General features: G+C 44.2%; 2 protein-coding genes across 5 annotated transcripts in view; both read left to right on the forward strand.

Moving 5' to 3' along the window:
- Positions 1-14879: 14879 nt before the first annotated feature.
- On the forward strand, positions 14880-15597 carry LOC147904281 (remorin-like). The gene is made up of 4 exons (XM_087385195.1): positions 14880-14899; positions 14979-15060; positions 15229-15310; positions 15391-15597. Exons 1-4 carry the CDS (start codon positions 14890-14892, stop codon positions 15595-15597), a joined length of 381 nt encoding a protein of 126 aa, XP_087241321.1. The 5' UTR covers positions 14880-14889.
- A 2274-nt stretch (positions 15598-17871) lies between these two features.
- LOC147904282 (protein-L-isoaspartate O-methyltransferase 1-like) overlaps positions 17872-24850 on the forward strand; it is a 31681-nt gene continuing 24702 nt past the window's right edge. The window contains exons 1-4 of one of the 4 annotated variants that reach the window (XM_087393893.1): positions 17872-18011; positions 18306-18562; positions 18860-18970; positions 19926-19957. In XM_087393893.1, the coding sequence (XP_087250019.1) occupies positions 18409-18562; positions 18860-18970; positions 19926-19957 (297 nt within the window). In that variant the 5' untranslated portion in view covers positions 17872-18011; positions 18306-18408. Of the gene's footprint in view, positions 18149-18305; positions 18563-18859; positions 18971-19925; positions 19958-24850 lie in introns of all 4 variants that reach the window. The other 3 variants (XM_087393909.1, XM_087393885.1, XM_087393901.1) reach the window with 3 other exon arrangements.

Raw genomic sequence — 24850 nt, forward strand, 5'->3', positions numbered from 1 at the left:
AGGAGCAGCAGCTTCAGCTGAGGAAAGATGACAGCTGAGTGCTACACAATAGTAAAAAAAAAGGTGGCAGCGACTTTGGTTTGTCGTCAGGCTTTCAAAACAGTAATGTTTCTGTCTTTGGGCGGTGCAGCTTGCTTCAGCAAGGTTGGGTAGAAGCATTTGCTTTGTGAAGTTGCGAGGCCGAAAACCAATAAAGGACAGGAGACACTCCTTCTGAGCAGCAATGTGGCCGCCATGTTTAGCAGCAATGAAGAAGGTATTGCCTCTGAGGAGAATTATGTCTCCGAGAACAGAGTAGAGCATGTATAGGCTCCTTCTCTAGCAAAAAAATATGCACAACAACGATTCAAGAGAATTGTCCCATGGAAGCTCAAGAGTGACGATGGCAAGGAGGAGATGATCTGTGATCTGAATAATGGGGGCCTGGCCCATCCGCACCTAGCTAGTATGTGGTGCCCATACCTACGAGCATCCTGGAACGACTATCTTGATGGTAGGCAAGGTGATCTTGGGCAGGAAGAACCAAGGTCTCCATTCGAGTGGGTACTGTCGCGGCTTGCTCGAAATTTCAAGTTTTCTTCAAAAATTTACACCTCCAGCCCCATTTGCATCCACTCACCTCTGAGCTTTGCGATTTACAAGCTCTGATACCAGTTGACGCTGAACCGGAGTGAGTAGGAGTAGGGAGTGAGGAGACACACCCACAGTAGTCACACACTAGTGGGTAGAGATAAGCAATGAGTGGTACCTCCCCAAGTACACATAGTAGTATATATATCTTTGGATAAGGCTAGGACCACTAGGCACTAAGTACAATGCATACTTAGTGTACTTAGCAGTACTAGACTAAAAACTATTACATAGGGTGGCCAGTGCCTTTACCCCAACATCTTCGTCTGTCAAGACACCTTCTTGAAGATCGTCGTCCACCACTATGAGTCGCTCCAGTGTTGATAAGCTATAAACGCATCGTTTTTCCCGACTCGAGCTCTGATACCATGTGAAGAGAGTGGAAGAGAAGGAGGGAGTCTCACTTGCAACTTTCTCACATACACAATGGGGGAATATACACAAAGGTGGAGGTTGAAAACAGTTTTCCTCTCCTTAGTTGTGAAAGCCAAAAGAACTCTAAGTACAAACTAGAGTGCTTGGCCAGCTGGGCTCTTGATGAATACTTCTCTCTTTTGCTATCTTGTTGAGGTTCACATGAGTCACGTTGTCAGAAATGATGCAGAAGATTGATGTTCAATTGCATGCAACCTTTTTTAGAGATGTTGTTCATGTCGACAGTAAAACATAGTTTTTCTTTTTTTCAGAGAAAAATTCCTATTCTTTGCATTGTAAGCAAATCTATTGTCATTCCACTTCGAGCGAACGACGAGGAGATGTATTTCAGAAATGTATAAATAATAAATCAAAACGAAATTGAGCCAGAAGCATGCAACTGTGACAGGAAAAATCCAAACCCAAAGCTGCATTGCATGTACGACAAAAGTTCCAGCACCATTTGCAACTTCATTGGATCCCTTTTTTCGAAGGCACAAATGTTTATTTTTTGGGTCAAATTATGTTCCTACGCTTTAGGAAATAGTACTTCCGCGCTCTGCCCGGATGGCCCTCGAGCGTGTTGTAACCTAATGGACCTACTGTGTTGTGGCTCCTTATGTAGTACTGCTCTAAAGTTCGTGCTTTGTCTACGGTGTCTGTTGTTTCCAAAACTTTGATTTCGAAATTTCCTTCGAAGGGCTTGTAACGTTGCAAGTCCTCTTTCATTTTCGCCGGTGGTTTTTTATTGTGCTGTTTGATCCTCTGCGGCAGGTCCGTCGTGCTCCCTATGTACTTTCTGTTGTTGGGCTTGCACGTGATGCAGTAGACGACGAGGCTCACGCGATTCCCTTGTGCGGACGCTTCAGTGGAGGCTCCTCCTTCATCTCGAGGCTCGCGTCTTTCAATGTCGTACCTGCGTAAACATTGACAATTACGTTAGTCATCGAGGTTTTCGGTCTTTTTTTTTCCGTTTGACGTCCATAATAGAATGCATTTATTTACTTGCCCTGGTTTTTCTCTGTTGCTGTGAAAGGATCGTTTCCAATACCGAAGCGCTCCTCGTATAAGTCCCTGTCGAAAATATACGTAAGCTTCTCCATTGTCGTCACCGGGTGCGTCGCGTCGTGCGTCCCTCCAAATTGTTCCATGAATTGTTCGAGTATAGCCATTGCTTGATCGTGCGTCGTGTCCCTCAGCAACTCCAAGGATACGTTGTACCCGTAATGCAGCAGCTCGCACGCATACGCTGTGATCCCTTTCGTCTTTGTGTCTAGTAGCTTCTGCCCCTCCAGACTTTCCATCATCCTATCGGTCTCATCGAACTCAATGTCAAGCTCGACAAGGATCTCTTTGAGGAGTCCTGCAGGAGAAGTGCAATCCAGGATGAGTTTGTTGTTCTTGCAACTCGTTAATTCTGTTTCTCAACTGTTGCGATTTTTTTTAATTTTCGGAAGCATTACGCACCATTTGCAAATCTCAAGCCTCCCGGCTCTCTTTTAGCTGGCAAACGCCTATTGCAGTTGTCAATGAAGTCGCGTAGTTCCGCATACGTGTTGAAGCCGTTGATGTAAGCTCCCGGACGTTCTCCTGCATTGTTTGCTAGCCAGAATTGCTTTGTGGTTAGGAAGAACCTCCTCTTTGCTAGTGGAGGTTTTGTTGCCTTCGCGTTGCTTTTGTATAGCGCAAATAGCTGCTTGCAGGCACGACTTATTACACCGTCTTTTCAAATGAGCCGTCTTTTTAAATCTTCAAGAAAAAAAGATTCTTTCATGCTAGTGGAATTTACCTTGTCTGCGTCCATGTCTTATGCTGCAATGTCCCGAGCTTTATGATTCTCTGCACGTGTTCTCGACAACAGACAAGATATTAAAACCATTTTCCTTGCACGCATGTTTGACGCAACATATTCATGACTTGCCTCTGCCTTTTTCAATCTGTAGTAGTGAATACCTTTATGCGCGTGGTTGTGTTGTCGGCTGTGAGAACTCTCGTGGAATTGGTCTGAATATGTCTGGATGTGGGCAATGTAGTATGCGCAGCCTCGTTCTCTCAGTCACTCTGGATAACATCACGTATGCTAGGCCAGGGGCAGGGGCAAACACTCCTCGGAATATGAGCAGCGCTTTGTTGGATATGGTTGCGCCTTGGGATTTGTGTCCCGTGATAGCGTATGCTAGGGTCAGTGGAAATGTGGACTTGTGGAACCATTTTCCATTTATTGCCTTTCGCTGATGCTTCGAGCGTCGTAATGTGAGCACGGCCGCCGTTGTGTCCACGACGACAGTGATACCGTTGATTTCCCCCCTGCTAGTTGCATTGATGCTCTTGATTTTGCACATTGCTCCATTTGCGGCACCTATTGCGAGGTCGATGTTTTCCGTTATCATTGCCTTCGCCCCCACGCAAATTTTTCCTATCTCGTTGAAGCTTTTGTCCTCCAACCATTCTTTGAGAGCTGGTTCGCTCGCGGCGTTACTGTGTATTTGAACATGCACAATCGTCTCAGGAGTGTTGAATTTCTCCACAAGCTCATCATTGAAGGTAGCGACATCGACTCTGTGTGTGCAAATGATGGTTGTTTCGGCATCGATGAAGTGGCATGCACCTTCCTTGTCGACAATGCACTGCCCCAAACAGTCGGAAATCTCGTCAGTTGTGGGCGTCCTGAGTCTTATGGTATGCAAGAATGCCAGGAACGGCATGTCTCGTGCATGTCGCACCGAGAATTGCATGTGGTACATTTTCGCTGCAGGCCAGTGCGCGGAGGACGTGATGTGGCACGGCTCGCAGAGATCCTCGCGGTGTTTGCAGACTGGTGGTAATTGCGCCAGGTCACCAAAAATTATCAGCATTTTGTGTCTGAATGGCTCATGCAATGTGCCATTAGTGACATTGACGATTTGTCTTACCACGAGATCGAAAGTCATCCTTGTTAGCATGGACATCTCGTCAATGATGATCGCGTTGGCTTCCTTGATTGCGAGGTGTCGCTCATCTGTCTCATGGATGTTCAGTGGGTACTGACTGCTGCGCACCGGGATCTTGAATTGGTAGTGTACAGTGGTTGCAATCCCGCTCAGCCGCGTCGCAGCCGCCCCTGTTGATGCACAGAGTATTGCCGTTTTGTTTTGCGCTACCAGATGCGAAACATAGTACCGTATCAAGAAGCTTTTGCCGCTACCTGGTGTTCCATAGACAACGTGCAGCCCCGAGCTTGTTGAAGCCAGGCTTTCGAAGACTCTTTGTTGTTCTACTGTCAATGCGGCATTGGCGACGGTGCGAAACTCGGCCATTTTTTGCAACATCCTCGCGCGTGTTGGCCCTTCGACGGTTTGATGGTCGATGTTAGGCGCTTCCATCGGGCAGTCTCGGATGATCGCAACCTTTTGCAATATCATATTCATCAACTGGTCCGTGTGGTCAGTCGCTAGCAAGTTCCTTTGCGTGTATTCGGTCACATACATCTCGAGGTCCTCGTTGCTCAATATGAGGTCGCGCATTTGGCATTCGACAAAGTAGGATCCAGCTGCGTTGGCAGCTGAGTTTTTGCAAGAGCACGTTGTAGAAGTACCCCTCTGGTTGATGTACAGGGTGGTAGTCAGTGAATCTGACTACTCGCTCACATTTTGCGATCCTGTTGCCGAAGAGGTCAAGACCGACCGTTCCACGTTGCGTTTCCTTGGGCTTTCGTATCACATATTGCCTATGGTAATCGTAGAACGTGCTCTCCTCGATGACGCTCGGTCTCCCGCAGTATATGTCGACCAGGTGCATGGTGACGTTGTTGTTACGCGAGACGATGCGTTGTCTTAGAGATGGTGGCAAGGAGTCGACATAGTGAACGGTCTCGCTCCTTGTGATTATTGGTATCTGCATGCAGTTTAGCGTGGCCTCTGTTGGAGAGGTTGGTTTTGATAGGAGGCTCGCAGCGATGAGTTTCAGCTTTACTTCGTCGAGATGTTGCAACCCCAAACGTGAGGCGTCTTCTGAACGGATGTTCAGTTTGCCCATTGGTTCAGATTTCATCGCGTACTTGAGGAGGTAGTGAGAGATTGAAGAGTTTGTCACCCGCTATATGTTCATGTGTGCACCCCACAACAGTAACACGGAAGGGTGGTAAGGGACAACGTTTCGCTGCTCATGTCCCGGCCGGTAATACAACCAACGTTGCGTCAGAGGGTCGAGGATGGGTTCATATTCTGGCTGTGTTGCGAAAGGGAAGCCGTGCTTGCAACTGTGGTGTGACGGTCCGACGTAGCACGCTTTCCTACATACGTGCAATTGCTTCCTGAGAACTAGTTCTCGCAGCCTTGTGTTTCGAGGATCCAGGGCCTCGTCCCTGGGGACGTAAGCTGCAATCTCATTTGCAATTCGCTGACGGTCATCATGGTGGACCCACAATATGACATGGGCGTGTAGGGAGCCCCTGTTTTGTATCTCATAACGAACGACATGGTGTTGTATTCGGCCAAGCAGACCGTCGGATGAAAGCAAATGCTTGCGCATGAACATGTGGAAGCGTGCATGGAAAAGTGCCACGCATTCAACAGGACAGTCCTTCCAAGTGAATTGCGCATTATAATGCGTTGCGATGCTCTCGATCACATTAATTTCTTGCCACCGTGTATCGGTGACCTCGTCTGCAGTGAATGTCAGAAAGAAATCTGGGAGGCCCCAAGCATTGACCATCGTTATGAGGTCCTTCAGTTGCCGTCGATGCCACGATGGGGACCCCGGCATTGTTGATGGCATGCTGTAGCGAAGCACGTGTCTCATTGTGTCTTCATCGGTCGTGGCAGGGTTGGCTTTCCTATATTGGTCGATGTCTCGTTGCAAGCATGTAGAGTTGCTTGAATTGGCAATCATCACTGCCTGTTTTAACTGGAACATGATCAACAGGTACGGCTTGTAGAGCATGTAGATAGAGAATAAGGTGCATATTCTCATTTTCATATAGTTGCTGAACTGTATGCAGCCATCATAGTAGCCCCGTCCGAAAGGGAACAGGAATGGGAACACTGCTGACTCCATGGTTATGTCAACGCACGCACTACCAGCTGTTGCTACTCCGTCGACGTGGAATGAAGCGACCCTCTCTGAAAGCATTTCTGTACCCCGTAGCTGTATGGAGGCAAACTCATGCTTGTCCCTTGCATCAAAGGTGCGACGGTTCGCGGGGTCCACCATGTTTTGCAAAAGTAGGAGCTCAGGCTGAGATTCCGCTATTGACATTAACTTGAAGGGAGCTGTCTCATCGTGTAGTTCCAAGATACCTGCAATTGTTTGAGGACTCAAGATGCACATACCCATCTTGATGTCCGCACGCTCTGCTAAAGAATTGTACTTGCGCAATATTGGATTGTTCTCGATGTTGTATGCGAGGACACTTGATAGCTCGTTCGTCACGATTTCTTGAGCCGAGCTTAGTGGGACGTTTCGCCAAGATATCAGAGGATTGTCTAGAAGTGACCTTCGATCGAGTGTGCCACGAGCAATCGCATTTGCAGTCGTGGTAACTAAAATGGATACATCTATGATGCTTAGCAGTTGCGTGTGGAGGTGGTTTGTTTTAAGCAACTGCCGAGAGTACTGTGGCATCAACCGCACAATGTATCTGCTTCGCTGGGCATCTCGTTGTGCAGCTTTGGCATTTCCAGTAAGTCACTTGCATGCCCATATTCTCGCAGGCATCCAAAAGTATCATGTTTCCGAGTGCGGCGCTGTGGCTTGAGATCCCTATGCCTTGCGAAGAAACGATCCTTTGGTTTGCAGACAGTAGCGTGGTTATGCCACAGACACCGCAGATTTGAAGGCTAGAGAAAATAGCTGCGCAATTACTAACCCATTGCTTGTATCTATCTGCGATGGTCAACCACGATGACGTAGCTGGCCTCAAGGACATCTTTCTTGATGTTATATCAAGTTGAATAGCTCGACCTCTGGCTGCTCTGAGCGTTGACGAATGGTCATGTTCGAAGGAGTTTCCGGTGGTCATTTCTACATCGTGACATGAATCGATGTCTTATGTTCGGGTTTAAACACCTACAGGAATTAATAATAAAAAACATCCGAAACTTTGCTATAATTTCACTCACGTGGTTTTGTCTAAACGCAACAGGAAAACCAAAATGGACTAAACATCTATCTTTACAAGGTGAAAGAATTGATAAAATAACTTGAATCAAGCAAATACATTTTGTTGTGCGTACCTTTAGGAGAAGACACTCGTTTGGAGGCTGCAAACATCTCGAAAACAGAAGTGTTGCAGACATGATTAGTATGTTGGTCGAACCAAGCAAATGTAATGTTCCCTTGCGGAAACAGAATGTGCGAAGAAGTGTGCGTGCTGAAGATGAGGAGTTAAAAAAAAAAAAACCATACGTAATGTATGGTGGAGAGCTGGCACATGTCTCTCCAAAAATTATATATCATAGGGGAACGTGCCATCCCCCCGTTTCGAATAGTCACCTCCAGTGTTGGAGGTGTAGCGCATTAATGCGGACCAGAGCAACAGACGGTGCAGAAACATTTCAGAATTGAAATGACCGTACATTCTACTTACGTGGAGTGTCCTTTGTGACGTCCACAGCTCGACGAGAAGTCACCTATTTCTTTGCTGGAATGTTGGAATCTGAAAAACAAATATGATTAGTCAATATGCATTCCTCGTGTTTTGCATGTTTGGATATGTTGGTTAGCATATGTGCAATTTCCTAAAGATGATAAATTCTAGCACAACAGCTACACACAATCCAACGTCAGACATCGTCCGTGTGCTGATATCTATCTCTCGGAGGCTCAGTTCCTAGATCAACGTGGGCAGCCTTTCCGTCGTCAAGCATGTGTGCATTGCCTTCTAGTGTAGTGGTGAAAGAGAATTTTAAAGCCAGTTGGGCTATTAAAAGTGAATTTTGTACGATGATTTCCATTGAAACAAACAACTTAATGTCGACATGAGAGGCGACACGGGGTCTGTTAGGACCCGATCCTCAGCACAGAGCCATCGTTAAGTTCATAGGAGTCCTGTGTACTGAAGGAAGCAATGACATCTCTATAATCAGAATCTTCAGGACAGGGTCCTCCCACCATATTAGCGGTAATCTATCGAAAGGCTAAGAGCCACCATTGTTTTAATAGAAGATTCATATGACGAGACATAAGCATATGCAAAGCTAAGCAGTTCTGTAGAGGGTCGAGTCTTCGTTGCACCTTTTGATCATCTCAGAGTTAATAGCAAGGCAGTGAACAATTGGGACAGAGATTATCCGACAATTTTTTTGGACCCTTACATGCTGTAATTGTTCCAGTCGGGGGAGCTACTCTCATCTCTCCCCTCCCCTTTTTGTTATCCGTCGAAGCTCTTCTTTCCCATGAGCATAAAAGTGAGAGTGCTCTCAACGGAAGCAAGAACGGAAGAAGGAGAGAGAGAGAGACAGAGAGCCACACAAGTTTGGTGGGTGCAGAACCACCCTAATCTTCTTTTTCATTCATTTATATATGTGTTTGAGTATTGTACATAACTGGGATTAAGGCACAGTGACCTTTAACCCCCACAACCTCCCACTTAAAGGACAATGTGCCTTTAAGGGAGATCAACCAGTGAGCATACTATCCAATGCCCATCAATACACGACAATACTCAAACCGCTGACTAGGTAGACTCTTCGTCAGCATATCTGCAGGGTTATCATCTGTATGAACCTTGACAAGCTCTATGCGCTTGTCCTCAAGTACCTCCCTGATGAAATGGTACCTAACCTCAATGTGTTTGGTCTTTGCATGAAAGACCGGATTCCGTGCTAGCTAAATAGCACTCATGGAATCACTATGCAATGTCGGTACACCTGTATGAATCCCCAAATCTCCCACTAGCCGATCAAGCCATATAGCCTCCTTGCAACCCTCTGTGGCTGCAACATACTCAGCCTCTGTGGTAGACAAAGCCACGCACTTTTGTGCACGAGACATCCACGACACTGCACCACCTGCAAAGGTGAACACATAACCAGAAGTGGATCTCCTACTATCCACATGCCCTGCATAGTCTGAATCTGTGTACCCAAGTACACGCATGTCTCCTTTACCAAAGCAAATGCACATCTCCTTGGTACCCTTCATGTACCTCATGATGCACTTAACTGCCTCCCAATGCCTCTTTCCTGGATTAGCCATATACCGGCTAACAACTCCCACTGCAAATGCAATGTCTGGTCTAGTAGCTATCATAGCATACATAAGACTCCCAACTGCTGATGCATAAGGAACCTTGGCCATCATGGCCCTCTCCTCATCTGATTTGGGACTATCTGTATGACTCAGTTTCACATATGGAGGCAATGGAGTACTCACTGCCTTCCCCCCCTCCATATTGAAACGTTGCAATACTTTTGTAACATACTCTTTTTGTGAAAGCCAAAGGAGTTTCCTACTCCGATCACGTGTGATGCGCATACCAAGAATATGACCTGCAAATCCCAAATCCTTCATATCAAAGGCCTCATGCAACTTGGCCTTTAATGCATCTAGCTCATAAGTATTCTTGCTAGCCAATAGCATATCATCCACATATAGTGCCAGGATTATCAGGCTACTATCCTTAGCCCTTTTAGTGTAGAGGCAGTGATCAATTTCACTCCTTCTAAATCCCTGGGACCGAATGAAAGCATCAAACTTCTGATACCATTCTCTAGGCGCTTGCTTAAGACCATAGAGACTCTTTTTCAGCTTGCAAACTAAATGCTCTTTGCCCTTTTCTTCAAAGCCTTCCGGCTGCACCATGTAAATGTCCTCATGCAAATCCCCATGCAAGAAAGTTGTCTTGACATCCATTTGCATAAGCTCCATATCCTCTACTGCCACTAGCCCAAGCATGCATCTAAGTGTGGTCATCTTCACAACCGGAGAGAATATCTCATCAAAGTCCACACCCTTCTCTTGCTTGAACCCTTTAGCAACCAAACGGGCCTTGTATCTAGGCACATCATCACCTGTGACCTTCATTTTGTAGACCCATTTACATGGCAATGGTTTCTTTCCATGTGGCAAAGAAACCAAGTCCCAAGTCTTATTCTTCATAAGTGAACTCATCTCTGATTGCATAGCATACTCCCACTTGCGTTGATCCTCACGCATCATAGCCTCTCTGTAGCAAGAAGGCTCCCCGCAATCAGTAAGCATCACATAATCTACCCCTGGAACAAACCTATCAGGCAGTCTAGACACTCTAGATGATCTTCTCAAGGGCATTTCAGCTTGCTGTCCCACTTGCATATCAGCCACATTTGGCTCATCATTTCCACCAATAGATGACCCATCATCTACCCTTGATTGTATACCTGTGGGAGTACTTGGTTGTACCATTTCTTGCACATTTGGTGCATGGACAGCTTGCTGTCTATCAACATAGGCAGGTGGATTCACATCCTGGAAAGTGATTTTCCTCATTTCCACATCCCTCATGGGTGCCTTATGCATCTTCTTCTCATTGAAGACCACATCATGGCTGCGTATGATCTTCTTTGCTTCTGGATCCCAGAGACGATAGCCCATCTCTCCACTTTCACCATAACCCAGAAAGATGCATTTCCTAGACTTAGGATCTAGCTTCTTTCGAAGCTCTTTTGGCACATGTGCATATGCCTCACACCCAAATATACGCAAATGAGAGTAAGAGGGCTTCTTGCCACTCCATGCCTCTTCAGGAATACCACCATCCAAACTCTTACTAGGTGATCTATTGATCACATGCGCTGCAGTCTTCATTGCCTCAGCCCAAAAACCACCAGAAAGACTTGCATTGGAAAGCATACATTGCAACCTTTGTTGAATGGTACGGTTCATCTTTTTAGCAACTGGATTTTGCTCTGGAGTATGAGGGGATGTGAGCTCCCTCTTAATCCCACGTGTATCACAGAAATGCTGAAAGTCATGAGAGAGATACTCTCCACCATTGTCAGTCCGTAGGCATTTAAGCGTTCTACCTGACTGATTCTCAACCAAGGCCAGCCATTTCTGAAATACCTGGAACACATCACTCTTCCGAGCTATAGCATAAGCCCACACTTTCCTAGTTGCATCATCAATGAATGTCACATAGTATTCAGCCCCGCCTAATGACCGTGTAGGCATGGGACCACATACGTCTGAATGCACCAAATCAAGCATTTCAAACTCTTTCTTTCCCCTTCTTTTATGGGCTGATTTAGTCTGCTTCCCATAGAGACAGTGCTCACAAAATTCAAAATCAGAGAAACTCAAATGCGGTACATAACCCAAACGGCATAAGAGTTTCATTCCATTCTGGCTCATGTGCCCCAACCTGCAATGCCACAAAGAAGTGCTTGGCTGCTCGGTTATTGCAACAACATGATCAAATACCCCTGATACATGTAAGGGATACAAAGTCCCACACTTGGCACCCCTACCCAAAAGCATAGAGCCCTTCTGAATTTTCCAACTCTGAAAGCCAAAAGTGGTGTGAAAACCAGCATCATCTAGCTGACCCACTGAAATAAGACTCTTGGTCAGCTTAGGCACATGTCTCACATGTTTCAAAACAAATGCAGACCCATTTGCAAAAGAAAACTTTATGTCACCTGCTCCCACTATGTCACATGCATAGTCATTTCCAAGATGCACACAACCTGTCTTTCCACTATCATAAGTGGAGAACCATTCCCTATGGGGAGTAACATGGAATGAAGCACCAGAATCCAAAATCCAATCCTGGGAATATGCATCATCTGAAGTGGTAAGCAACTCTGCAGATAAACTAGACATGAAGAGAACATCATTGTCACTATCACGTGTGACTGCATTGATTTCCTCGATCTTCACTTTTCCTTTGTCCTCCCTTGGACTCTCTTTCTTTTGATTTGCACCCCAATTTGCATTCTTTTTCTTATCCTTTTGCTCTCTTTTCAGCTTGTAGCAATCCTTTTTCATATGGCCCTTCTTGCCACAATGGTAACACTCAATGTTCTGTACCTTGGATTTGCTACGAGACTTCCCTCTTTCTTGGGACTTCCCCCTGAACTGTGATCTACCCCTTTGCACATTTAAGGCTGCATCCTGCTTGTTGCCATCCATAGACTTCCGTCTAATCTCCTCGGCCAATAAGCTACCCACAACATCATCAAATTTCAGTACTCCACCAGGTGCAGAGTTACTGACAGCTGTACGGAAGGTATCCCATGAGGATGGCAATGAACATAAGAGAAATATTGCCTTAGTCTCCGCATCAAAATTCATTTTCTGAGCCTGAAGCTGGCTGAAAATAATATTGAATTCATTCAAGTGAGAAGCAATGGAGACCCCTTCCTTCATCTGCAGCTCAAACAACCTCTTCATGAGGTAAACTTTATTAGAGGCAGTTTCCTTTTCATAAGTGGCACACAATTTCTTCCACAAATCTTCCGTAGTCTGCTCATTTACTACTGTGAAATAAACTGACTCTGCAAGATGAAGTCTAATAGTAGACTTTGCTAATGCATCCAACTCATTCCAATCATCCTCAGACATATTTGCAGGCTTAGCTTCAATCCCTGCCAAGGGTTTAATCTGCTTCTTTTGAATAAGCACATCCCTTATCTGTTCTTTCCACAAAGAAAAGTTTGTCCCATCAAACTTTTTAATGCTGAAAAACTCCTTTTCAGGCATGGAAGAGGATGCCATGATGCAAATAAAGCAAAATCCCAAATGCTAGTGCCTGCAAGAGAGAATCACACCAAATACCAGGTGCACCCAAATGTGTATGCCACAATAGAGTGAAATATCACCAAAATTCAAAGCTCAACGCATCAAAAGATGCATCTGACTCATGCGCATATACTATGCATCCATATGAGCAAATCTGGCCCAAAAGAAAATGCCAATAAGTGCCAAATGACTCAAGCATAAACACTGTCCACTGGTATATGCATCAATAATGTCTCATCCAAGAGAGCATAGCACTATCAGTGCATCACCTGCAATGTGTCAAAGCTGTCCCTCAGCTTAAAATAGCATCCATGTGCAAAGCGTCCATAAAAAATAGCATCCCACAAGGCAATTTGGGCCTATCAGCGCATCCAACAAGGACCGCAATGCATCCAAATGGCCTATAAATCATCCACTGCAACCCAATGCATACCACGAATGAGCGCACACTGCTCAAATACTGCAACCAGAGTGATCTGCATAAGGTATGCTCAAGAAATCATAGTCCCACGGTAATGAGCGCTACTGAAAATAGAACCTAAGATGCTTCAAAACATGGGCGCCATTGCATAATCGGACTCAGCAAGGAAATCTGCAAATATCTCTCTTCTGCCAGAACTCCAAAATCCCAACCGATGAGTGAGAAATGGGAGTCAACACTTATCCACTGCCATGTGGCATAAATCTAAGGTTTCAAAACCTTAGTATGAAAAATGTATAACAGAGAGACGAAATCGAATACACAGAGATTTATAACTCTGAAAATCCTCCACCGAATCACGCAAGAACTGATAGGTAGGGGTTTTTGGGCATCCGGAACGCAATGGGACAGACGGTTTTGGAAACCGTGGCCTCAATCACTGGGTCCAACACACAGACTGAAAAACGTTTTTGGAAACAGAGCTATCTGTAAACTCCACCGGAGTGCGAATGATGAGCAACATAGAAGTTTTAGGACCTCCTGAGTCCACCGGAACTGACAGATCTGCAAATGGTTACTCCAAACTTGAGTTCCAACACCCGGGCAAAAAACGCAGAAACTGACACAGAGAGCCAGAAATCCAATGAAATGATCTTAGATTCAAGAATGAAGGTGTTTCCACGCTCTTGAAGTAATGTGGACACCAAAAGCAAGCAATAGTTGCCTCCACAAGTCAATACGGAGTCTCTGTCATCGAACGGAACAGGGAAAAGCTCAAAAAATGACTTTTTCTTTGAAAGCTCTTAACAGGCTCTCAAAACCACTTCGTAAAGCCAAAGTGACTTTTCCAAAGGTCCCTCCAAGGTCTCTGCATACTCGGATGCAAGTAAAGTCACCCACAAAGCTTCCCACAGAGCTTCTCCTTCCTCCCACAGAGCTGCTGAGCTTCAAAGCATTCACGCACGCTCAGCTAGATCACCCGGGCTCTGATACCAGTTGAGAGTGCTCTCAACGGAAGCAAGAACGGAAGAAGGAGAGAGAGAGAGACAGAGAGCCACACAAGTTTGGTGGGTGCAGAACCACCCTAATCTTCTTTTTCATTCATTTATATATGTGTTTGAGTATTGTACATAACTGGGGTTAAGGCACATTGACCTTTAACCCCCACAAAAAGCACACAACAAAGTCCGCGAGACGAAGGAGTCGATTCAGCAGGAGGTTATGACGGGGAAGATTCAGTCGATAGAAAAGTTTCTGCAGAGTCCAATATTCGTTCTTAGTCTCTATATCCTAAGGAATCAGACGTTTCGATGGTATTGCCTTCAGTAGTACTCCTCGATGATCAATCTGCGTCACATGTCTTCTACAGCGTGCCTTCCCCCCTTCCCATTAGCGCTCCCGTCTTCCCCCCTTCTTCCCGCTCGCCCTTCGTCTCCCTTCAACATCCGCGGCATCCTACTACTACCCCCTTGACGGAAGTCCTCATAATCATGTCTTCCACTTCCGTGTGCATCATTATATAGCTTGCCTTCCAAATCTTCGATACAAACTGCAGAGTCACACTAAGCAATCAGGCCACCAATCTTCGATACAAACTTCAGAGTTACACTAAGCAATCAGTCCACCACTTGCTGAACATTAGCCTTCCTCCGAAACCATGGTCGTTAGCACTACGTCGGCCTGCCCACAAAACCACCTACGATGGAGAGTTCAACAGGCCAGGAATGAGCACAGGTCTGTTTCGATTTTTTTCTCAACTTCGCTGTTGGTTTTAAGCAGTATTTAAGCTCTCACACAGCATTTCCAAATATAGCTCTTGTTCATGTCGATCGGGAGAAGGCTAATGCCTACATTGCAGTGTGGGAAGAGAAGGAAAAAGCCGGCACTAACAACAAGTGAGTTTGATCTCGCTCTCGACAAATGCAATAGAAGAGACGAAAGAATATTGCTTCATTAGAACAATGGGAGCCGCAAATTGAATGCGATTTCCAAGGCATGGTATGCTTTCGTAGAGATTTGACAAGTAGACTATCGTTCCACCCCTTGTTTCTTTGGGACATCAGGTACGAAAAGGCTCTCGCCAAAGTCCATGCATGGGAAAGCGCAAAGCAGGCAGTGGCAGAAGCAAAGATGACGCAAAACCAGGTAAGATCTCGTGTGATTGGGGTCTTCAACGTGCTCTAAACGTAGGGGAATTGCGGGTAACAGTTCCAGGTTTGGTGCAGGAGGTGCTAGAAAGGAGGAGGGCGGCAATAGTGGAGAAGATGAGAAACGATTTGGCAGAAATTCATAGGGTGGCACAGGAGAGGAAGGCACGAGCGGAGGCGGAGAGGGCGCAAGAGTTTGTGAGCATAGAGGAGGCGGCAAACAGATATCGATCGACGGGAGAAACACCGGCCAAGAAATTTCTATGCTTTAAGGCCGATGTCTGATGCAGAAACATTTCAAAAATTCATTAACGATTACTTCTACGAAGCCGGAGCTGATCTTGAGGCATACACGCCACTTGATTTTAAGGCGGAGCCTCCAAAGTTTCTACCGAAGGTGAAGGAGCCGAAAGTTCGCGAGTGGGCTTTGAAGGTGCACTCTTTGTGGTTGCAGCTCGCCAGAGAAGTCGCACCAAACGTGAAAGAAGAGCCAGAGCAGCACACTCTACTGCCTCTGCCAAAGCCCGTGATAATCTACGTTGTTTTTGGCTTACGTTCGTCTGTTTCACCTATATTTAAAGGTTTTGCCTTGGCTTTTTACGCAGTTGGCTTTTTACTCAGCTTTTCAAAAGCTTTCAAAGCTTTTGGGCTTTCAGAATTTAAAAATCTAAGGGTGTATATTGTGCCATGTGGAAGCACAGGATTTCAGAATTTGAAAAAACGTCCTAGTGCTGGCCAAGTAAAGAATAGGTGCATCCTATATGTGGGTCTCAAACCAAACTCAGCTAACTAAGGTGGCATACTAACTGAGCCACTAACTAGAGTACATAAAGATAGCTGTCATCTAGCTATTATCCATGGGCGGTGTACCAACCGCATTTACAGCTAACAAGTCGGTGACATAAATGCACAAGGGTCACCCTGGCATATCACGAGTGGAGCTTGATACGTCAACACACCTCTCGTGAGAACATGCATTCCCCTATGAAGGTTATCCACATCTGAGGCTTTGTCCAAGAGGCTTACTGGCCTATTAGAACCTAGAAAGTGATCGAAGCCTTGGGTGACCAGACTAGGCTTGTTTTGCTCCCAGAATCTAGGGGAAGATATGGTTCTTCTACAAACTGTTCTCAGACGTTTTTTTTAGTGCCATTCCAAATTGTGTGGAGTTTGATCGAATGCCAAGGCTTATCTCCAGCAAGTTTAGATAGAGTCATGTAGAGCCTAGGTTTAGCGATCAGATTTGGTGTACTCAACAACAACAAAAAGCATCTATGGCCTCTGCCAAGAAGTCTTTGAGAGGTCAAAGCAACAATGGTACTCTAATTATAGAGCATGTGAATGCAGGGAAAAACGCAAGGAAAAATGTGAAAATGACTATGATGATACCCAAATGAGTCAAGGCAAAGAGAATCCCAAACTTGAGAATGTTGTAGATCGGGAATTTGCGATAATGCAAGACATGCACGAAGAACATAAGAAAATTCATGAAGCTATCAATCAAGTCATGTGCCTGTCGATGCAAGGCGAGCATTGCAAGTCACAAATTAACACCGAGAAGAATTTTGCGAAGGGTGCAAATCATGTTCCAACACAACCGCAGAAGTGAGGAGTAGTCTTAATATTCTAGATGCAAGTGTGACGGAGCCTTCGAAATCAAACAAGATTATGTTGGGAGAGCATCTGAGGAGCTTGTATCTAGTGTTTGTGTGCAACTACGGTCACGAAGAATGCAACAAAGAATGTCACTTTGAATCGGATGATCGGGGAGAGACCTAGATGAAGGGCCAAATGATGGCAAATACGCAAGATGAGCGAGAAGCAATATTACAAGCTAAACGGCATGCACTGAGACTCTGAGCAAGTAATTCGACCGAAGAATCTACTCGTACGAGTTGCAAGCATGGACGATCGCCATACCCAAAGCCTTGCATATTGGCCTAGAGCGTTTATCCAAAATATTGAAGAAGATGAATGTGCGAAGAAGGAAGAGATGCAGCTATCAAATTCAGTTGTTGCTCCTTATGAATTTGAAAATCAAGCAAATGATACATCCTTCATGGGGACAACATTGGAAGGCACATTCCTAGATGTGGAGGGCCCTACGGGAGCGATAATTACAAGAAGCTGATCTTCCATTCGACACCTCACAATGTCTTCATCTGAGTGTGACAACAGCACGATCTTCTCTCTCTCTCTCTCTCTCTCTCACACACACACACACACACACACATACAAAAAAAAAAAAGGGAGCTTGAGTTTGATGCAACTACTTTGATGATTGAATTCCCCTCCATCCATGTTGCTTCCTTCTTATGCTTGCCAGTGAGTTTGATGCTTCTTAGAGCATCATTTTTTGAAATAGTTGCATGAACTACAAAAGGAACAATCAAAGGCAACTCCAAAAATTGAGAGTTTTGGTGGCAAGTATGTCCTTTTTTTTAATGGCCCACCTCTCTCTCTCTCTCTCTCTCTCTCCACTCACACACGCACACATTGATGATCGAATTCCCCTCCATCCATGGAGCTTTGGAAGCTCTAGAGTAAGTTTGATGCTTGTTAGAGCCTTTTCTACAATAGAAAACTAATAACAAAATGCAACTCCAAAAAGTGCGAGAAATGATGGCAACTACATCCTTTTCTTTAATGTTTCTCTCTCTCTCAAAACTGGCGTGGGTTTGATGCAACTACTTTGTAAGGTATGATGAGGAAGGTGATTGATTGAATTCTTAAGCTCGCCAATTAATCGCCTACCTGCCTGCTAATTACCATCTTGCTTATCAATCGCCATTGCCGAATTCTTCCGACTGTCGAGTCCGTTCTCCCTCCATCTTTTGTAAGCTGCTCATGTCAATTTCGTTCCTGGAATCGTCCTTTTCTGCTTTGCAATCTGCATCTGCATCCCCCATCTTTGATCGATTTTCTTGCTTGATTTCCACGCATTCACAAGATGTCTTTCTTGTCAACAATGGCCTCTTTCTCCGTGTTTGCAGATCCTTGTGATCGGCTGTCATTTTTCCTGATTCCTCGCTTTTCCAAGGCGGCACATATTCTTTCCGGACCACGGCTTTCGGGACCAGATGAGCTGGACGTGCCATGGCAAGGATAACAACGACCTCGTGGCCAATCTGCAGAGTGGGTGTCTCTGCCTTCCTGCTGCTATTCCGTTTGACGCTTCTATGTTTTGCAACCGATGCGATGGGAAATGAAGCGTCCTCCACGAACGCCAGCATGGTTGCCAGACTCCGAAGTGGGCCGCCTACTCCTTTCTCTTTCTCTTTTCTGTCTCTTGTAGACTGGATCGAAGGACAATTATTTTTTTGTATGAAAGCGCAGAAGACTGGTGAAACGATCTCACTGGGAGCAGGGTTGCAGCTTGCATAAAGCCATGCAAGCGCACGAGGCATTTGAAACTCGAGGAATCCTCTGTCTTGAACTGTTCTATACCGCAATAATGATATGATATCTCTAATAACAGTATCCTTTACGATCATCAAGTGATGCTAATTTTAACAAGGTGTTTTACTTTTCTCGGATTTTCTGGCAGAGCATAACTTTCTTACGTCGACAGCAGCTGCTCAAGCCATGCGCCAGATTGACAGAGCAGACTATGTCCCGACTGGTGGCTCTCCTTACGCAGACTGTCCCCAACCAATAGGTATGTTCAACTTTTCGTTGCCAACAAGTAAATAATGACAGCATGTGCACGTATGGGGTCACGAAGGACTTTCCTATGACACTCATAGCTTATTTTTCTATCGAACAGAGACATATGTATGACACGCGATCAGAGACAACAATATGAACCCATATGAAATCAAGCCCAATTTCCGCTATGGAGACACTATCTGGAAACAAAGAATCTCTTAATGCCTTCATAACGGTCATGAAATTTTCTATTATATACTGTGGTACGACTATATATATAGCTCAATGGAAAATAGCTGTAATTACAGATCGTCATAAGTGATATAGAAAGTATGACACTTTATGGCAACCTGAAGTTGCATACGATATGAACGTAATAGAAGGGAACATCTAGTCCAAATGTGTTTAGAATTAAAACAGTGTAAATGATGAAGATACCTTCCTGGCAGCGATTACAAACCTACCAAACTATGCACAGTGTTGAACATTATATCGTTTGGTGATGGGAAGAAAGCTCGTATGGTCTTGAATTGGCTGTGTGGCTGGAGACTCTGGACTCCACTGATGTACCATGAGAAGAAAGGGCTTTATGTGATTTGGACTGTTCCGGTTGGAGAAACTAGCCAAATGTCAGTCCAAGATCACACTATGAACTTTTTTGTCAACTTTAATGTTTACATTGCAAATCTGCACTATGCTATTACGGTGCAGTATTATATGGTTGTAATGTCTCAAGGTTAATTTTTGAGCTCATGGCTTGGCTGTTGTTTGAGTTCCTTCTCAATTCTGAAACTGTGATTGCTTATCATTTGCTAGCTTCTCTCGAGCCTTGATCAGACGTTATTCTTTTAGTCACTGTTTGCAAAGGCACACCGCAATGTAGCAAGAGAAATAAGTAGTTGCACCGTTTTAGTTTTTATCTGTATAACGTATCTGTTTTGAGCATGGTTACTGTCCTGTGACAGGTCATGGTGCAACTATTTCAGCACCTCACATGGTGAGTTCTCACCTCATTTAGTCAGCAAAGAATAACTCGTCTGCCTGCATTCGATGCATGTGGCAATAATCCTATGTCCCGCTTTTCAATTAACTACTTACCAAATCTTGTGAATGATAAAAATAAGGTTTCCTTTTATCCTTGTGCATCTTTTGATTTGCTTAGATTCAATGACATTGTCAATCAATGACAGTTTGAGTGCATGCCGTAAGGATACTTTCAAACAGTAGTCATAGGGTCACCTTGCCCAAGAGAGGATAAATCAGATGTGAATGAAAGCTTGGAAGTTCACTTCCATGTTTGTCAAGTCAACCAAAGTGCCTCTCAAGACCCACTTATTTAACATGCAACTCATGTATAGCATAGGTAGCCTAAGCAGAGCTTCAATCGAGGGAACCCTGATACTTGTCGTGTTGTGGCGGTTTAATAAACCAATTTCTATCCACTAGGCATTCAAATAAACATTTGTGTCCTCCACTATAAAATCGTTCATAGCAATCATCATGACTTCTTTGATTATTATTTATAACAATCTTACCGATAAAGATAGAAATAGAAATTGGCATGCCATATGTTGCCAATCTCCCTACATAACCTCATATGACTCTGCAATAGATGGAAAGCAAGTTCTCTTGGGTGTGAAAAGAGGTTATCTTGACCTTGTGCAACCTGCAAGAGAAAGCAAAGGCTCTCACCACAAATATGTTATTAGCCATCTTCTTGGTCTTATTGCATGAGCCCACCCACATGCATGGAGAGAGAGAGTGTGTATTAGAGATCATTGCCTCACATGTGAGCCCCCCCATATGAGGAGCACAATGAGGCAGATGATTGGTTAGGCTAGATTTGGAATTCTCCATGAAGCTGGATTCCGGATAGGTGACTTGTTTGGATTCCGGATGGTAGTCGAGACTAGATCCGGAAGGTAGGAGACAACTCCTACGGTGAGTCTGCTACCAAGATCATCTTCATGAATCACGTACTAGGAACTGACCTACTAATTGCTTGATGTGGAATGCATCACCCAACCATAGAGTGTTCCTAGCTCAATAAAGCTTAGCACAATTACCTCTACAATCTTGCTTAAAGCATTTGTTACTCAATTTCGACTACCTTTATGATATCTAATCTGAAAATCAAATTCTTGCATCAACTCTGCTCATCTAATCTTTCTTCCTCTCAAGTCAGGCTGATTACCAAAATTCATGATCAACTATAAATGCAAAAGTCGAGCCATATAGATAAGTTTTTGATACCTTCAAGGCATGTATTACTGCATACAATTCTTTCTTTTGTGTGTTGAGCATCATTCTTACTTTCAAAGGTAACAGGTGGAAAAGAGCAGTAGCTATTTCAAAATCCAAGCATCCATTTTAATAAAAAACAGCTGGTTAGGATCAACAATGGCTAGCGTTGGTGTAGTGGCAACTCGATGTTTCATCAAAGTCTTGAAACCATCGTTCAACTCTTTATTCCAACTTGCAGGTTTGTTGCTGTTTTGTTATCCCCATAGAAGTTTTGTCTAGGGGAGAGCTATTGGAGCATAATCATGAATATGATTTTGGAAAAATACCATAAAACCTAGAAAATATCAAATTGTCTAACTGTCACGAGGGATAGGCTATTCCAATACCTTTCTAACATTGGCGCCATTCAGTATGAATCCCATCAGTAGAGATGACATGGCTAAGATATAAGATCTCACACTTCAAAAACTCACATTGAGACTCTTTGGCATACAACCTTCGTGCCTTAGAATATCTAGAATAATTATAAGATGGATTTCATGTAACCATCATGTTGTTTTACTATAAACTAGGATATCATTTAAGAATACCACCACAAACCTGCTCAAATAAGGCCTGAATATTTCATTCACCATTTGTTGCAAGGTAGCTGGAGCATTTGTGGGACCAGAAGGTAAGAATTTAAAGATGATACCAAAAGTTTTCCAAACATTTCTTTCGTAAACTGCTCTACTTGCTTTTCCAATGACTCGCTTTCGCCCTCTTATGCATGGGATAGCATTTCTTGTGTGTCATCGTGCTTTGTAAGCAGTGAATCTCTTGGAAACATGCTACTTTTTCATCTCATAACTTCTGTACTTGCTCTTCTAGTGACTCATGTGCGCACTCTTATGTGTTGGATTGTGTGACAAAGACATTAGCTCAATGCTCTCATTGTCTATTCATATATGATCCAGCAACAATTCCTTGCAAATACTATTTTTAATCTCTCTCAAACAAACATTTCTAAGCAAAAATGCTTAATGATCTAGCTGATAGGGCAATATACCAATCAAGAAAGATAGAATTATCGCAATATCAGCAACCCACAACATGGACGAAACCATTTTGTACTTCTGTCAAGAAATAAAGTATAATCTGTATTAGAATTGACTTCGGTCAAAGAATGTTGACTTTGGTTATGACTTTGGTTAACTAAGAATAAGTTAGTTGTTTTACTTTTGGGTAAAAGAGAACTGTGGGGACGCCCATAAGGGACTAAGATTAGTCCAAGAACTATGAATGCGTGCATTTCACTAACCTTTAATGGGTTAAAGTGTTGGAGTTTGTGTTGGACTTGGAAGAGTGCTAAACGGCTCTAAAAGATGGAGCAAGTGGTAGAAAGCACCCGGGAGATGCTGCCATTAAAGAAGGCCTCACGAGGTTCTTAAAAAGCTGCCCCAAATCGGGTAAAAGCAGGAAAGATCTGTTTAGCTTTAGAAAAGCAGGTCTAGCTGTTAGCTAGGCCAAGTCTAAAAAAGATGGGGCTTTAGAGCCTCTAGATTCATTCAAGGTTGTACTCAGCTTCAAGCTCTTCTTGGAGCCAATTATACAAAGTTATTTTCTATTGCAATAAAGACCTTCAGGGAGGGGCGGGGGCGGCAGCCTTTATTTCTGGCCCCCCTCTCCCTCCTAGCACTTTTTTTTTTGCAGCGAATTCCTCCTATTGTGCTTCACGCCTTCCCAGATGATTGTAGGGATTATTCCAGCCTCATAATTTCTATCTTTTCACACGTGGGAGCAGCCAGAAGGAGAGGGTTTGCTGCGAAGTGTGTTCCAGCCATCAGAGAGCTGTCTAGCTGTTTTGATTAGGGTTTTCCAGCTTTCTGAGGGCTCTAGGACTACTGCAAATTGATCCAAGAGGCCCTAAAACCCTGCTGTGAACTGTTATCCAGCCAATTGGAAGCCAAATAACTACTGCGAATTCGATTTCCAGCTTATGAAAATGTGCCAAGTCTGTTTTGATTTGTTCTAGAAATGCAATTTGTCGAAGAGAGTGTTCCTGAGGTCGCATGGTTTTGCGACATTACGTGGTGCAACGATCCAAAGGCTTCTCCGTTTGAGGCGGGACAATTGGGATTTTGAAGCAGGCTCATTGCAATCGAGTTCGGGTTAGTATACATTAGAACTCTCTATATTATTTGTCGCATATCTTGGACTAGTGGTTGAATCATACAAACAAAAGCCACGCTCACCCATACTTCATCGTGCATCAGGCCGGCTCCCATCTTTGCCTGTAAGCGTTTACCTCCTTGGAAGGAGTGGGGTTTTGCAGTTGATTGCTTTAGGCCTAGCCAAGCTTGATTGTGTGGGTCCAATTTTTCATCTCCGACATTTATATCTAGGACTATGTGGACAATGAGGAGTTCTATGTCTCACCCCTCAAACATCATTATGTCATTGGGTATGCCGCGGTTCCACAAAAAGAGAGTAAATCTTGGCATCCAAGCCAGGAACTCTTAGTTTCATGCACAGAAACAAGGAGTACATGATTTTGGCTAAAGAAAGAGGCGAGACAATCCTAGTTTTATATAATATTTCCATTGCTAAGTTAATAAAATCAGCTATTTTTGTGTACTTTGTTTTCGTATGAGAGAGAGGGTGAATCCCAAGTGAAAGTGAATCCTGGTGAGAAAGAAAAATTTCAGTTTCTTGATTCTTGCAAAGATTGTTAGGAGAGCTTCCTCTGGAGCGGCCGGAAGATCATGTTATAGAGCTCCTTCTACGAAGTGAGCCTCCGAATCGGCCACCTTATCATGTGAGCGCAGCACAGACCGATGAAATCATGGCACATGCACATGATCTACTTTCTAAAGGACTCATCAGCCGCAGCTCCTTACCCTTCTGTTCACCTATGCTCTTAGTTCAAAAGAAAGATGGCTCCTATCGTATGTGTGTGAATTATAGAGCCCTCAACAAAATGACGGTCAAGAATAGGTTTCCAATCCCTCGCATAGACGATATATTGGATAGGCTAAAAGGACAACGATCTTTAGCCACAAGCGGGCACCATTAGATAAGGATCCATCCTTAGGATGTTCATAAGACAGCTTTTCGGATCGCTTTCAGATTTTATGAGTTCTTGGTGATGCCCCTCCAGTTAACCGATGCAACAACCACTTTCAATCGCATGTGGACAGGATGTCAGACCCTACAAGAATTTCACAGGTACTTTCTTTGATGGATTCTCGTCGTTCCAGAATTACACAAATAGTTTGATGTGGATTGTGATGCATGTGGGGAGTGTGTAGTAGCTGCCCTTTTCCAGGATGGTTGAGTCATAGCTTATGAGAGTCGGAGGCTGTGTGACATAGAAAGATTCATGGGTGTGTGAAAAAGAGATGCTAGCGGTCATTCATGCATTAACCATTTGGAAGCATTATCTTCTGGGAGCTAACTTTACAGTCAAGATTGACCATCATTGTCTCGCGTATTTCTTGGCCCAAACAAAGATTGTCCATCTTTCATTTCCAAATGAAATGGGCAAACTTCTTATCCATGTTTCATTTCGAGAATGTCTATACTTTAGGAGCCCGGAACATGATAGCAGATGCTTTATCCAGAAGGTGCCGCGTGAACAATGTTACCATAGCTCATCATAGGGACC

The sequence above is a fragment of the Dipteris shenzhenensis genome, chromosome 2 (assembly GCF_047967505.1).
Source record: "Dipteris shenzhenensis isolate YYH24624 ecotype China chromosome 2, Dip_SZ_1.0, whole genome shotgun sequence".
Classification (NCBI taxonomy): Eukaryota; Viridiplantae; Streptophyta; class Polypodiopsida; order Gleicheniales; family Dipteridaceae; genus Dipteris; species Dipteris shenzhenensis.

What these genes read in the sequence shown, in the direction of transcription:
- LOC147904281 (XM_087385195.1), top strand. An exon ending in AAAGCCGGCACTAACAACAA is followed by an intron (nt 15,061 to 15,228) that starts GTGAGTTTGATC and finishes TTGGGACATCAG; the next exon opens with GTACGAAAAGGCTCTCGCCA. An exon ending in CAAAGATGACGCAAAACCAG is followed by an intron (nt 15,311 to 15,390) that starts GTAAGATCTCGT and finishes GGTTTGGTGCAG; the next exon opens with GAGGTGCTAGAAAGGAGGAG.